At 53.3% G+C, this 14,142-nt stretch overlaps 1 protein-coding gene and 1 long non-coding RNA gene across 24 annotated transcripts in view; one reads left to right on the top strand and one right to left on the bottom strand.

The window, feature by feature from the left end:
* The window catches only part of LOC146394443 (glycogenin-2-like), a 37,972-nt gene extending 33,755 nt beyond the window's left edge, over positions 1–4,217 (bottom strand). For 4 of the 22 annotated variants that reach the window (XM_085007039.1, XM_085007045.1, XM_085007053.1 and 1 more), the window contains exons 1-2: positions 3,534–3,583; positions 2,680–2,813 (exon numbers count right to left, since the gene is read on the bottom strand). In XM_085007039.1, coding sequence (XP_084863165.1) covers positions 2,680–2,686 — 7 coding nt within the window. In that variant the 5' untranslated portion in view covers positions 2,687–2,813; positions 3,534–3,583. Of the gene's footprint in view, positions 1–2,679; positions 2,814–3,162; positions 3,584–3,609 lie in introns of those variants that run through there. The other 18 variants (XM_085007040.1, XM_085007046.1, XM_085007056.1 and 15 more) reach the window with 8 other exon arrangements.
* LOC110257661 (uncharacterized) lies at positions 4,028–13,745 on the top strand. Of its 2 annotated transcripts, none has more exons than XR_014834949.1 (3): positions 4,028–4,218; positions 11,908–11,971; positions 13,628–13,745. It is a non-coding gene; the product is annotated as an uncharacterized LOC110257661 (long non-coding RNA). The 2 variants fall into 2 exon arrangements; XR_014834950.1 differs by lacking the exon at positions 4,028–4,218 and adding an exon at positions 11,167–11,216.
* The last annotated feature ends 397 nt before the right edge of the window (positions 13,746–14,142 follow it).

The raw sequence follows: 14,142 nt of genomic DNA, 5'->3' as shown, positions 1-14,142 counted from the left end.
ATCCATCTGTCTGTCTGTCTAATCCATCCATCCACCCATCACCTCTCGTCTAGTATCTACCACTCCATCTACCTACCATTATCTTTCATCTATCCATCTCTCATCTAGAAATGCGCATTAAATTCTTCCTAACTGGACGGCAACGCAAAGACATGAAAAGCTCCCCAAGACACGCTTTTCTGCATTTGCCACGGTCCTTTCAACGGTCGGAAGCCTCTGCACATTTTTGCACCTAACGACTGATTTTTTTTTTTTTTGAAGTCGGCTTCCCTCACCGGAGAGCCCTAGAGCCAGTGACCAGACCGAGCACGATTTCAACCACCCCGTGCTCCTGACCGCTTCGTGGGGACCCGTCAGCTGTTCCTGCAGGAGAAACGCCAACGTCAAAGGCAGGCAGGAGCCGAGAGGTCCTGGGGCGGGTGGAACTGTCGCGGTCTGCAGATAGGAAGCCATATCCAGGAGGTTTGGGGATGAGAGGGCTGAGGCGTGGGCTGTGTGGACTCCAGTGTGACAGGGCAGCGGGGCCGGGCACCTGTCCACGGGTTCTGGTTCTCAGGGAGGAGAGAGTGAGGGCTGCGTCTGTAGACAGGGTTTCATGCTAACACTGGGTTCGCCCTCGGCTTGGGATGGATCAGATGAATGCATTTGCTCATTCTGGGTCATGTTAACAGGATGACAAGACAGCTCTCTGGGGAGAAGACCCGCTCTCCAGAAACCCCAAGACTCAGTGTCACAATCTGGGTAAAAAGACTGTCACCTCCAAAGGCTGGCCCCGGGGGGCCCATGCGTGATGTTGCAAAACCAGGCGTGGATAACGTCTCCATCTCAGAGTTCCTACTGGGGTGCAGCACCTTAAAAATCTGACTGCAACGGCTCGGATCACTGCAAAGGCGCAGGTTCGATCCCCAGCCAGGCACAGTGGGTTAAGGATCTGGTGTTGGCTGCAGATACGGCATCGCTTCCAGCTTCTGGCTCAGATTCAATCCCTGGGCCCGGGAACTTCGTATGCCCCGGGTGCAGCCAGAAAAATAAGAAAAGAAAATATAATGCAAGTGCAAAGACAGACCTTGCCACGGATTTTCCTGTCTCAGAGGATGAGAACGTCGCTTCCTTCAAGCAACTCCCACTGATGGAGTTTCAGCGTGGCATCCAAAACACCCCAACGAGCCAAGGTCCCCCGCGTGGAAAAGCTGAGTGTCCATGCAAGCGGCTCTGGGGAGGGCACGTGTGGGGTGGGCGCAGGGGAAGAGAACACAGAAACAGAGCTGGTCGCTGTCTTCCAACCCCCAGGATGAAAAACACAAAAAGTCTTGCAAAACCAGGTCCATCCGGAAGCCGGGGTGGCTGACAGTTTTATGACGAGTCTGAAGACGTGTTTACTTCCACTCCTTGTCCGCCCTCCACCCCACCCACCTTCCAGCCGCCCCCACCCCAAAATACCATCGCTGGCCTCCTCCTCTGTCCTCCTCTTTTACTCAAAGGTGTTTTTTGTTCCCCGCCAAGCGTGGAACACCCAGATGGGATCTTTGCAGCACATTCCGGCACGGGGGCCCTGCGTCTGAATGCCACCCTTATTCGGGCCCTCGCAGGTCTGCAGAAATCGTGGTTTTTGACCTGGATGGAGCCTTCCAAACCGCTCCCTGCAGCAGACAGACTTTGCTGCTTCTCTGAACGGAATCTTACAGCCCACACTGGGAAAGGGGCTTTTTCCACCCTACCGGTTTTCCTCTCTGGGGCTCGTAGGAGGAAAACAGCCTCTCTCCATAAAAAGCAATTTTTGTTGTTGTTGTTTTTTAGGGCTGCACCCATAGCCTATGGAGGTTCCCAGCCCAGGGAGGTTCCCAGAATCAGAGCTACAGCCGCCGGCCTACGCCGCAGCCCCAGCCATGCAGGATCCAAGCCGTGTCTGCAACCTACACCATAGTTCAGGGCAACGCCGGATCCTTAACCCACTGAGCGAGGCCAGGAATCAGAACTGCATCCTCATGGATGCTTGTCAGGTTCATTAGCACTGAGCCCCAACGGGAGCTCCCTTGATTTTGTTTTTTTTAAGGGCATTCATGAATGATCAGGCTTGATCTGGGGCAAGGAGAGGGTGTCTCCCAGACCACGGCTAGACCACAAGAGGGTAAGATCACCACACTGCGAGGCTAAAGCAGACATCCCCCAAAACCCAAGGGCAGGCAGACAGGAGCGAATTTCAGCCTCTGGGGGCCAGGCCTTGCCCATGTCCCCAGCCGCCTGGCCATCCTCAGCCTGCTGCTCTGCTCTGCTCTGGCTCTGTACCGGAATCACAAATGATACGTCTGAACTCAGAAGAACCAAAGGCTCTCTCTACCCAGAGTTTTAAGAACATAAAAGTCCCATGAGTCCCCTCAACTGTGCCACTCACACACTTGCGTGATTGCCAAGAAAATGGCCCATTTAATCGCCGAGGGTTATTACGTGTTACAGAAGGAAAATTACCAAATCTCAGCGCCCCTTGACCAAACTAAAAGGCGCCTCCTCCCGGCTGTTGACATCCAGCCTGTGCAGTCCCGGAGAGGGGGGCGTTCTGGGACAGGAAGGGTTTGGGGCGATCTTTCGCAAGCAAAGCGGGGCGGGGGGGGTCCTTCTCCCACCCCCGCTCCCGACCCAGCATGAGCAGGGCGGCTGAGCACAGGCGTATTCTCCACTCACCCGGCATGGTCTGAGGCGCGGCGGTTGGAGGTCACCGAGGGACCGGGGGCGCCTGGACGCGGTGGGCCGCCTCTGCGGCCGTGAGCCGGGTTATGAGGAGGCGTCTCTCCAGGGGACCCGCGCAGAGCTGCACCCTGCGGGAGGGCACAGCTCAGTATTCCAGGCATCCGTGGCTGCGGCCCTACCCAGCACCGCCCTGCACCCCTCCCCCGGGTCACCTGCCGCCCTGCTGTGCCCGGGACACCCTCCCGCCCCACGTCTCCTCCGGGCTCCGGAGCAGCCTCTGGTCCCCGGGCCCGTGGCCGCTGGGTGTCCTTGTGGCCCCGCCGCGCCCGGTACTAACTCCCGCGCCCCCGCCTCCCTCAGCGCTCGCTCTCCAGTCCTTGGGGCGTCGCCGCGCGCAGGGCAGCCTCTGCTGCAGCCTGGCCCGGCGCCCCCCGCCCGGTTCTCCTTTCACCCGGTGGCCGCCACTGCGCCCTGCACCTCCGCACGCCCGCAGTGGGTGCGCCCCCCACGCCGCTCCCAGGGCCCCCGGAGCGCCCAACGGCCTCCACGCCCCCCAACCCAGGCGCAGCCCGGCGCCCAGGACCTCCTCTGCCTTCCCGCAGCTTCTCCCGGCGCCTCCTCCGCGCCCTGCCTCCCACACGTCCTCCGAGGTCAGGCAGCCTCGTCGCCCGGTCTCCGCCGCAACTAGGCTGCCTCCACGCCCCCGAAGCCTGCGCCCACCTCCTGCCCTACGGGGGCCTCTGCCCGGGCCTGCGCCCCCTCCCGAGCCCCAGCCCCCGGCACCGCCCGCCCTCCCGGAGTCGCCGCCCGGGGACCACGCCTCCGCCCCGGCCGCGTACGCCGCGTACCTCTCGCGTTCCGGGAGCCTCTGCCCGGGCCCGCGCCCCCTGCCCAGCTCCCGCCCCCGCCCCCAACTACCAATACCTGGAGCGCAGCCCCCGCGCTGGGCGGCCCGCGGCCCGCGATTGGCCGCCGCTCTCCGGAAGCCCGGCCCCGCCCCCTCGGCCTTGGGGTTCGGGCCGCACCCCTCTGCCCGCCGCCGCCCCCCGCCGGCTGCCCAGCGCCGGGGGCCCGGGAGCGGGAGCCGCGAAGGGGCGGCGGCCCCTGTGCCTGCCAGGGCCCCCGTGCCTCCCAGGGCCCCCGTTCCCGCCGAGCGCAGGAGGCTGCGGCGGCGTCTAGACGCGGACGTGCCACCTTTAACCCTCCAGCCCCAGAGTCAATGTTTGCCAGGGCCCCAGGGGCGGGCCCGAGGCCAGCGCGCCGCCGGGGCAGAGGCCGCGGTGGAAACGTCCCAGCCAGCGTGCTTGGGAACGTGATCTTGTTGCGCGAACGCACGGGGCAGGAAAGGGTCGCGTGGGCGGGGATGGTGCGTGGATGCCGGAGCCACGGGCGCTTGGGCTCCGGAGCACACGCGCGAGCGGATGAAGGACGGGGTGGCCGAAGCAGTGGATGCGTGAAGGTTCTGAAACGCGCGTGCACGTGCGCGTGGATGCCTGAGGTCAGGAGTGTGCGCATGCGTGCCTGCCTAAGTGGGTGAGTCGTCGTCTGAGCCCGGGAGCCGTGGAGCGTGGGAGAGGGAGACAGGCGCGGGTCAGAGGGAGGAGGCAGGGGCCAGGGGAGAGGCCAAGAACGAAGGGGCAGGAGTTCCCGTTGTGGCTGGGTGGGTTACCACCTGGACTAGTATCCCTAAGGATGTGGGTTCCATCCCTGGCTTCGCTCGGTGGGTCAAGGATCCCGCGTTGCCGAAAGCGGCGCGGTGGGGTGTAGAGATGCTCAGATCTGGTGTGGCTGTTGCGGTGGCGGTGGTGCAGGCCTGCAGTGTGGCTCTGATTCCACCCCTAGCCTAGGAATTTACATATGCCTTGGGTGCGGCCGTAAAAAGCAAAAATAAATAAATAAAACCAAAAACCAAAAACCAGGAGGCAGAGAAAGCCGGCAGTTATTTCAGGAATTCTCCCATCTGTCGTCTTCTCCATCCAGCACGTTGTCAGGACCCTATGGGATTAAGGAGGTGTATGGACAGACGGACTAGACATTCCTCTTCTGCAGGAACCGAACAGCTGGGCTTCCTGCTCTAAAAATGTCACCTGAAGGGTTGGGGGCAGGCGTCCTGGAGTGGGTCACCTCCCCACCACACTGGCTGCTGCCCCAGCAGATCCCCCCATGTCACTTCTGCACCCTCTGTGCAAACTGCAACATCATTTTTTAGAAGGCTGAGGCGGTCCTCGTGGTATTAGGAAAACTGTTTGGGGAGTTCCCAATGTGGTTCGGCAGTAATGAACCCCACTAGTATCCATGAGGATGAAGGTCAATCCCTGGCCTTGCTCAGGGGGTTAAGGATCCGGCGTTGTTGTGAGCTGTGGTGTAGGTCACCGATGCAGCTTGGATCCTGCATTGCTGTGGCTGTGGTGCAGGCTGCAGCTGCAGCTCGGATTCAACCCCTAGCCTAGAAACTTCCATATGAGTTGGTAGATCCAGCATTTGGAGTGGATAAGCAATGAGGTTCTGCTGTGCAGCACAGGGAGCTATATCCAGTCATTTGTGATGGAGCAGGATGGAAGATAATGTGAGAAAAAGAATATATGATACATGTGCAAACAGGTCACTGCTGTACAGCAGAAACTGACAGAATGTTGTAAGTCAGCTATAATAAATTTTTTAAAAAAGAAAACCCTTTTGGCCCTACATGCACCTCTTGAACGTGGGGAACCCCCCACCTCAGGTTTCCACACCTCCCACTTTGAGAACCAATACAATTTAGATTCAAGAAGTGACAGGGGAAAACTTTTAAATGCCCAAGAGAGAGAGGTCGTGGCCAATGCAAAACCTCATTAGCAATCAGGGCGTAGAGTGTGGACGTCCCCCGTCACCCATCAGACTGGGATTCTTTGTTGGAATTCTCCCCACGGGGAGCAGGGATTGGGCAGGCTTCAAAGCCCTAGGGACTCCCGAGTGTGTTGGAGAAAGGGATTTCCTGTGACAGGGGGAGAGGCCATGGAGAAGGGGCCCCAGATTCTCAGGACATCTGTTCACGGGGATGGCATCCTCCACGGAGAGCCGCCAGCCTCAGGGAACAGATGCCGGAGGTGTTTTTAGCAGCCCGTTACTGATGGACACAGAGATGTTGCAGAAATCTCATCCAGGAGTTGTTTTTGTGGGCTTCCTTTCCACAGTCTGGACATCTATCTGAAAACCGTAATTCAAAAAGCTCCCATGCACCCCAAAGTTCATAGCAGCACTATTCACAATCGCCAAGGCATGGAAACAACCTACAAATCCATCGACAGAGGAATGGATAAAGAAGAGGTGGGTCATATGCATAGCGGAATATTACTGGGCCATGAAAAAGGATGAAAAATGACATTTGCAGCAACAAGGATGGACCAAGAGCCATCCATACCAAATGAAGTCAGACACAGAAAGACATCTCCTTTGCCATCCCTTTCATGTGGACTCTCATAGAAAATGATACAAAAGAACTTATTTATAAAACAGAAACAGACTCACAGATTTCACACAATCAAAGTTAGGGTTACACGGTTACCAGAGGGGAAGAGGGAAAAATTGGGAGGATGGAATTCACAGAGGCGTGCTGCTGTATATAAAATGGATAAGTAACCAGGACCTACTGTCCAGCCCAGAGAAGTGCTGTCAACATGCTGTGATAACCTCGATGGGAAAAGAAATGGATATAGGTATGGAGGTGACTGGTGTGCTTTGCTGTATACCCGAAACTAACACAACATTGTAAGTCAACTCTAGTCCAATAAGACTTTAAAAAGAAAAGAAATCGCATCCAGGTGACAGACCTGGGCGAGGTCTGCTGGAAAACACAAGGGCAGGGCCCCAGCTCATGGCACTCCGTCTCCAAAACGCACATCTGTTCGGCGATGAATATATGGCTGGTCTAAGGCAGCAGGCAAAGGACTCGGGCCTCTCTGCCCGTCCCCCCGCCCCCCGTGGGCTGTGTGCACAGCCTGGTCCTTGCGGAGCAGCGGTACAATGTCTGCAGGCCAGACTGAGCCTCTGGATATCTTGACAACGTCGCTAAAACGGAGCCATCGGCTGGGGGAAGAAGAGGGTTTCTTCAACTCAAAGGGCATAGGGAAGTGCAAGAATGACATTCCGGGCTGGCGGGGGGTGCGGGTGGCAGTGGTTCCTGGCATGGCCTTGATGGGTTGGGGACAAAGTGGGCGGCGCCTTAATCGCCAAGTCGAAACCCTGACATTGAGAAAGCAGAGTCTTCCAACCTCATCCCAAAACCGTGTCCTGCTGATAAAGAATCCTAAGGCGTCCCCGTCGTGGCTCAGTGGATCAAGAACCTGACGTAGTCTCTGTGAGGATGCAGGTTCCATCCCTGGCCTCACTCAGTGGGTTAAGGATCCCGCGTTGCCACAAGCTGCGGTGTAGGTGGCAGATGTGTCTCGAGTTGGGTGCTGCTGTGGCTGTGGCTCTGATTTGACCCCTAGCCTGGGAACTTCCATATGCCTCGGGTGCGACCCTTAAAAGGGAAAAAAAAAAAAAAATCCTAGGAATTCCATGTTCTACCCAGCGCTCAGGAGGGTGGGTAATAATACCAGCTGTTGATAAATTTGTAAGAGGATCACCTAACTCTCACCTCCCCAAGCCCAGCACGCTGGGCTGTGTTTGGCTCCCAGCTCTCCCTGCATCTTTATCCTCCAGAGTGAACCCTGGCTCAGCCCCGGACCAGGGGCTGCATCAGGTTCCCCTGGGAAATTCTGAGAAATGCACCCTGTCCAATTCCCCTTTGATGTGCCCCTGCTGTCAGAAAACTGAGTCAGAGAGCTGGTCCCCTGTCTTAACAAGCACCGCCACCCAGGCACCCTCAAGCCAGAGAAGCGTGGTTGTGATGGCTGACATTTGGACTTGATGGGAAGGTGACAGCTGGAGCAGGGTGGCTGGGGAGGGTGGGAAGCCAGTGGCAGCTGGAGAGAGGGATGAGGGTAACCAGAGAGATGCTGAAAGCAGAGATTGAGGACCCTCCCCCCCAGCAGGCTGCCTCTATCTCTGTGCACCACGCTCACCCCAGCCCTCCCACCAGCTCCATCCTGTGTGCCCTCAAAGCAGGGCATAAGGCACTAAGTCACAGGCAATCTTCCCAGAGCCCCGGGCAAAGGGTAGGTCCATTTTTAAACCCAGAGCAGGCATCCTCCTGGGGGCGTTGCAGGTTCCTGTGTGTGCTGGTCTCCAGGAAGCTGGGAGAGGGGACACCTGGTGAGCTGTGGGCGCCATCAGCGACATCAGAGGGCGCATCTCACCCCCGCGTGCCTGACCAAAGGTGTTTGCCAACTGCAAAAGGCAGCTGCCTTCTCGCAAGACACCATTCAGAGAAAATGGGTCTTTCGTTGGTACCCCAGACATAGAAATGTTGGAAAGTGAACAGGACCCTTTGGGGGACGTGTTTCAAGGCCAGAAGCCAGAAAAAGATGCCAACCAATCGGATCGCTGGAAGGCCTATGAAACTGGAAAGGCCAGTGTGAGAAGGAGAAGAGAAAGCCTGCAGTGTGGGTATGTATCTGTCTGCTGGCATCACAGTGGCAGTTATGTTTCCACATTGTATCAGGTGAGCCCAGGGAGATACGAGAAAATGATCAGAAAATGATCAGGGCGAGCCAGGTGGTGTGAAAATAAGCAAAGCATTTACAGCACCTGCTCTTGGTTGCCGTTCCACCACCATTTGTCTTGTCCTTATTGTCAACAGAGCTGCCACATTCCTCCAGGATTCATGCACCCCGGTTTTAGCGAGGGGCTCTGTGGCCCATTGTGTGTTGGTGAAATGAGGGGTCAGCTGGTGGCTTCTGGAAGGAGCGCTTCACTCTTCCTTTTTTTTCTTTCTTTCTTGCTTTCTTTCTTCCTTTCTTTTTGTCTGCGCCCACAGCATATAAAAGTTCCTGGGCCAGGGATCAAACCCATACCATTGCAGTGATGATGCTGGATCCTTAACCTGCCGAGCCACCAGGGGACTCCTAAAATACCATCTATCTTCCTTCCTTCCTCTTTCTTCCTTCCTTCCTTCCTTCCTTCCTTCCTTCCTTTCTTTCTTTCTTTCTTTCTTTCTTTCTTTCTTTCTTTCTTTCTTTCTTTCTTTCTTTCTTTCTTTCTTTCTTTCCTTTTCTTTCTCTCTTTTCTTCTTTTTATGGCCACACCAATGGCATATGGAAGTTCCCGGGCTATAGGTTGAATCAAACCTGCAGCGGCCAGACTACATCACAGCCACAGCAACACCAGATCTAAGCCACATCTGTGACCTACACCACAGCTCACGGCAACACCGGATCCTTAACCCACTGAGAGAGGCCAGGGATCAAACTTTCGTCATCATGGAGACTATGGTGGCTTCTTCATCCATTGAGCCACAACCGGAACTTGGAGATCTTCACTTAAAAGAGTAAAACAGGGAGGAAATGGTCTTAATAGGGCCTCCAGATATTAGTGGGTGAAGCTGTGATGGCTGGAGCTACTGCAGCCATCTTCTGCTATGAGTGAAGCTGGTGAATGCCCTGCGAAGGGCAGGGTCGAAAGACACAGAGAACCTGGCCACAAATAGACCCACATTCAACCCTCAAATTACCCTCAATCCACATGCCCTGAACCTCAGGAATTGCCCTTACAAGCTACTATCTTTATATTTTAGCCATTTGGAAATGGGGTTGCTCTTACTGTAGCACAAAGGCAACCTAATTTATATCATGTGGCAGAAGTCCTCAAACAGCTTGGTCACTAGAGTCCTTGACCCTTGGGAAAACTAATGACCAACCCAAAGAACTTTTGTTTGGGTAGCTTATCAATATCCATATATGCTGTTAGAAATTAAAATGGAAATTTTTAGGTATTTATGAATATCCATATTTTCTGTATTAGAGATTAAAACTCAGAATTCTTGCTGTGGTGCAGTGAGTTAAGAATCCGACTGCAGTGGTTTGGGTCGCTGTGGAGGCTTGGGTTCAATCCCCAGCCTGGTGCAGTGGGTTAAGGGATCCAGTGTTGCCACAGCTTCACTGTAGGTCACAGCTGCAACTCAGATGCAACTTCCATGTGCTGTGGGTGCAGGAACTTCCATATGCTGTGGGTGCAGCCATAAAAGTTTTTTTTTTTTTAAAAAGGCAAGAGAAAAAAGGAAAAAGAAAGAAATTAAAACTGAAATATTTAGATATTTATAAATATCCATATTTTCTGTATTAGACATTGAAACTGAAAATTGTGGGTATTTGTTTACTTACTACGTTTAAAGGTAACAACAACGGTAAACCCATTCCATTTAAAATAAATAATGTATTTTTTTGAAAAAATAAATATATTTTCCCAAAAATTTAGGGGGAGGAGAAGAGTGGCACTATTTTATATGTTTGCAAGTCCTCATTTCTGGTTTAATAGAACAGAACCAATGTCTCACATTTGCTTCTCCATTTGTTCTGCTGCAATAATAGTTGAGGTTGAAACAGATGAAGAAAATCTGGCCTCAACCACATGGGTAGTTAGGAAAGAGAGGAGTATTTTAATCAACTTTTCACACAGACTGGGGACATTCTTCTCGGATGCTGCACCAAAACTTGATAATGGCTAGCTTCTTGATGCTGCTATGATTTCAGCACAGAATCTGGAAACCTATCACGAATTGTGTTCTCTGTACAGTTAAAATCCACAAGTTGATCTTGAACTTCAGACAAATCTTTTACCAATTTAGGATTTTGCAACATCCTGTATGAGTCCTGTGGAGATAGATGCTCCAAATGCTGGCACATTTTATTTCAATGTATATATATAAATATATATTTTAAAAATTTTCCTTTTTACAGCGGAACCTGCAGCATATGGAAGTTCCCAGGCTAGGGGGTCAAATCAGAGCTGTAGCCACAGCCACAGCAACACCAGATCCAAGTCACATCTGCCCCGTACACTGCAGTTTGTAGCAATGCTGGATCCTTACCTCACTGAGCAAGGTCAGGGTCAAAGCCGCATCCTCAAGAGAGACAACTTCAGGTCCTTAATCTGCTGAGCCACAACAGGAACTCCCATAATATATATTTTTTAAAACCTCCCGTTTGTGGATCTCTCTCGTCCATTTCATCATCTACAAGTCTTTAGCCAGAATAACCAGAGGCAACAGCTCCTGTGTAATATGAAGGCTGTAGCCTGAGCAAGAAATTCTGCTATGCACTGAATATATGGTGTGCCCTCAAAACTCTGCTGGGGAAGCCCTGATCCCCGGCGGGATGGTATTAGGAGGTGGGGGCTTTGGGACGTGACTAGGGTAAAATGAGGTCCTATGGGGGGGCCCCCATGATGGGGTTCAAGTCCTTATAAGGAAAGGAAGAGGCACGGGAATTCTCTCTCTCCAACAGGTGAAGACTCAGCAGAGGCAGCTGTTTGCCACCCAAGAAGGGAGCCGCGCCCGGAACTCATCTGCCCCCCACTGTGAACTCAGCCTCCCAGCCTCCAGAACGGGGGGGGGGGGGGGGGGGGGGGGGGAGCAAAGGCCTGATGCTGAACCCCCCAGGCGGTGCTGTTCGGTGAGAGCTGCCCAAGGGGATTAAAACATCTCCATTCCTTCCTTCTTCTCTCTTGCACATTCATTCATTTCAAGGGTGACTTCATCATGAAGGCTGGTTTCCCATTGGAGTTGCGGCCTCCCTGTGTTTTCCGAAGGTCAAGTTTTTCTTTTTTCTTTTTTTTCTTTTGGCCTTGGCCGCAGCAGGTGAAAGTTTCTGGACGGAGGATTGAACCTGCGTCACAGCAGTGACAACACCAGATCCTGAACCCTCTGAGCCACAAGGGAACTCCAAAAACCTGGTTTAAACACCCAGAAAGAATTGCAGGAGTTCCCATTGTGGCTCAGCAGGTTAAGACCCTGACATGGCACGAGGATGCAGGTTCAATCTCTGGCCTCACTCAGTGGGTGAAGGATCCAGGATTGCCACAAGGGGTGGCATGGGGCACAGACATGGCTCGGATCCCGTGTGGCTCTGGCTGTGGTGTAGACCTGCTGCTGCAGCTCTGATTTGACCCTTAGCCCAGGAACTTCCATATGCCACAGGCGTGGCCACAAAAGGAAATAAAAACAAGCTTGGTTCAACAGCCAGAGGTGATAGTGAAGGATTTTGCTCCCATCCCTGGTTTAATTAGTTGCCCCTCACCTTGGGGTGGGGGGGGGCAAAAGATCACATGTTGGGAAGGTCGCAGACATGCTTCTCTTTTCTCCAGGGAACTGGGAACATCATCTGTCTTCCCGTGGACCCTGAACACACCCTTGGCTGTTCATCAACAGGCAGGTCTGCTGGACGCACACCTGTCTGCGGGGGGGTGGCCAGGGCGGGGACAGAGGGACACGGCTGCGAAGCACAGATGTGCCCGTAGGCGGCTGTGCCGCGGGGAAGGCAGTGCGTTTATATTTGGACCCGAGGGGGACGTGCCTCCGTCAGGAAGATGTGACTTGGGCCGCGGCCAACCCACGTCACCCAAGCGCTTCCACATCAGGAACCAGAAGAACGTGTGGTGTGAGGCCATACGGGCTGGTTCTACTCCCTCAGGAGTGCGACCTGCCCTCTGGGGTTCCGGGGACGCGGCTGGCCCCTGGACCCCTGGGCCTTCTTCGTCACCTTTCCCTGACTCTTCTCTCATGTTCCTAGCGAATCCCACACGCCTTTCACCAGGAGCTCAGAGAAAAGTGGTGTTAGGGGACATCCGGTGTCCTTTTTTTTTTTTGGCCTTTTTAGGGTCATACTTGGGCATATAGAGGTTCCCAGGTGAGGGGTTGCATCAGAGCTGCAGCTGCTGGCTTCCACCACAGCCACGGCAACACAGGATCTGAGCCTCATCTGCGACCTACACCATAGCTCACGGCAACGTTGGATCCTTAACCCACTGAGTGAGGCTGGGGATTGAACCTGCATCCTCATGGATGCTAGGTGGGTTCTTAATTCACTGAGCCACAACGGGAGCTCCCGTAGTTACTGTTTTGACTTTGGAGCGTTCAAGGTAAGGACTACAATACATTATCATTACCTGTGGGACTAGTTATATCTTTACAGTTTATTGTGTTGACACCCATATATATGTATACACGTGTAAAATATTTTTTGTTTTGTCTCTCTAGGGCTGCACCCACGGCACATGGAGAGTCCCAGGCGAGGGGTCCAATTGGAGCCGCAGCCACCAGCCTAGGTCACAGCCACAACAACCTGGGATCAGAGCCAAGTCCGCAACCTACATCACAGCTCACGGCAACACCGGATCCTTAACTCACTGAGTGAGGCCAGGGATCGAACCCACATTCTCAGGGATATTAACTAGTCAGATTTGTTTCTGCTGAGACATGATGGGAACTCCTAAAATATTTAACTTATTGAAAAGGTTATACATATATATATATATCTTCCTATTAAAATAGAACATATGTGTGTGACATTGTCACAGCTGCTGCTCATAATGGCATTTGGTGTTTCTCATCAGAATCAAATCACCATTTATTTTGTGAACTTTCAGAATCGCTCCTCAGACGGATTTTTTTTCGTGGCTTAACAATCTAAGAAATCATTCTTTGCCAAGTTGGAAGTGCTTGTTTCTAAAGCTAAACAAAATGGAACACCATGTAACTGAATGCTTTCATATAAAATTATGATGGGGCTTGGCAGTATCAGAAAATCGAACTGGAAAAGATCCTTGGGTGGGGTTCCCTGGCGGCCAAGCCGTTGAGGACCCAGTGTTGTCACTGCTGTGGCTCAGGTTTGGTCCCTGGCCTAGGAACGTCTGTATGCCATGGGTGCGGCCCATCCGTCAATCAATCGATATTCTTGGGGAATATATGAACTGGAGCACTGTCTCCGTCTTGCAAATTTTTCAGGATTTCCACTAGCAAATTTAGTGAAAACTAATAGGCATTACGTCTTCCTCTGTTGACCAAATTTGTGAAATTCTTGTGCAGGTTGTTTTCGACGATGTTTAAGACTCCGGATCGAAGAATCATATATTGCAAAAAACGATATTGCCAAAGCTCTAAGGCTTAACTCCCTGTAGGAAAATATGTGTCTACCGTTACAGGATTAATACGTAGTTTCCTCGTTACAAAAGAGTTGTTAGAATCGAAAAACAGCAGGTGGAATTCTCCGCCCCATCACGCCCTTCTCCTCAGTGCACAGCATCTCATTTGCATGCAAAAGTCGTCCCCTGGACTAAAACCCAGCCACCAGGCGACACTCCTTCTGCACAGAGCTAAGACCAGGCGGCCTTGAGGAGGCTGCCAGGCCAAAACGAAACAATGTAACTCTATCATGAGCCCAGAGTTGGCAGCACTGGATGGGCTCCAAAAGCAATTAACTCGCTGACCCGAATCCTCAGAAAGCTGCGGAATCTCTCACTTGACGAGTCTGCAGGGTAACTGTCACCCCGTGTTGTGGACCGAGGGGCGGGCAAGGGATCCCTTCTGCCCAGACCCCACAG

This window comes from Sus scrofa, chromosome X, assembly GCF_054392235.1.
Source record: "Sus scrofa isolate SSC_HxYL_T2T_F1_AM1 chromosome X, Sscrofa_HxYL_maternal_Yorkshire_Landrace_v2.0, whole genome shotgun sequence".
NCBI lineage: Eukaryota > Metazoa > Chordata > Mammalia > Artiodactyla > Suidae > Sus > Sus scrofa.
This window is presented reverse-complemented; position numbering and strand designations above follow the sequence as displayed.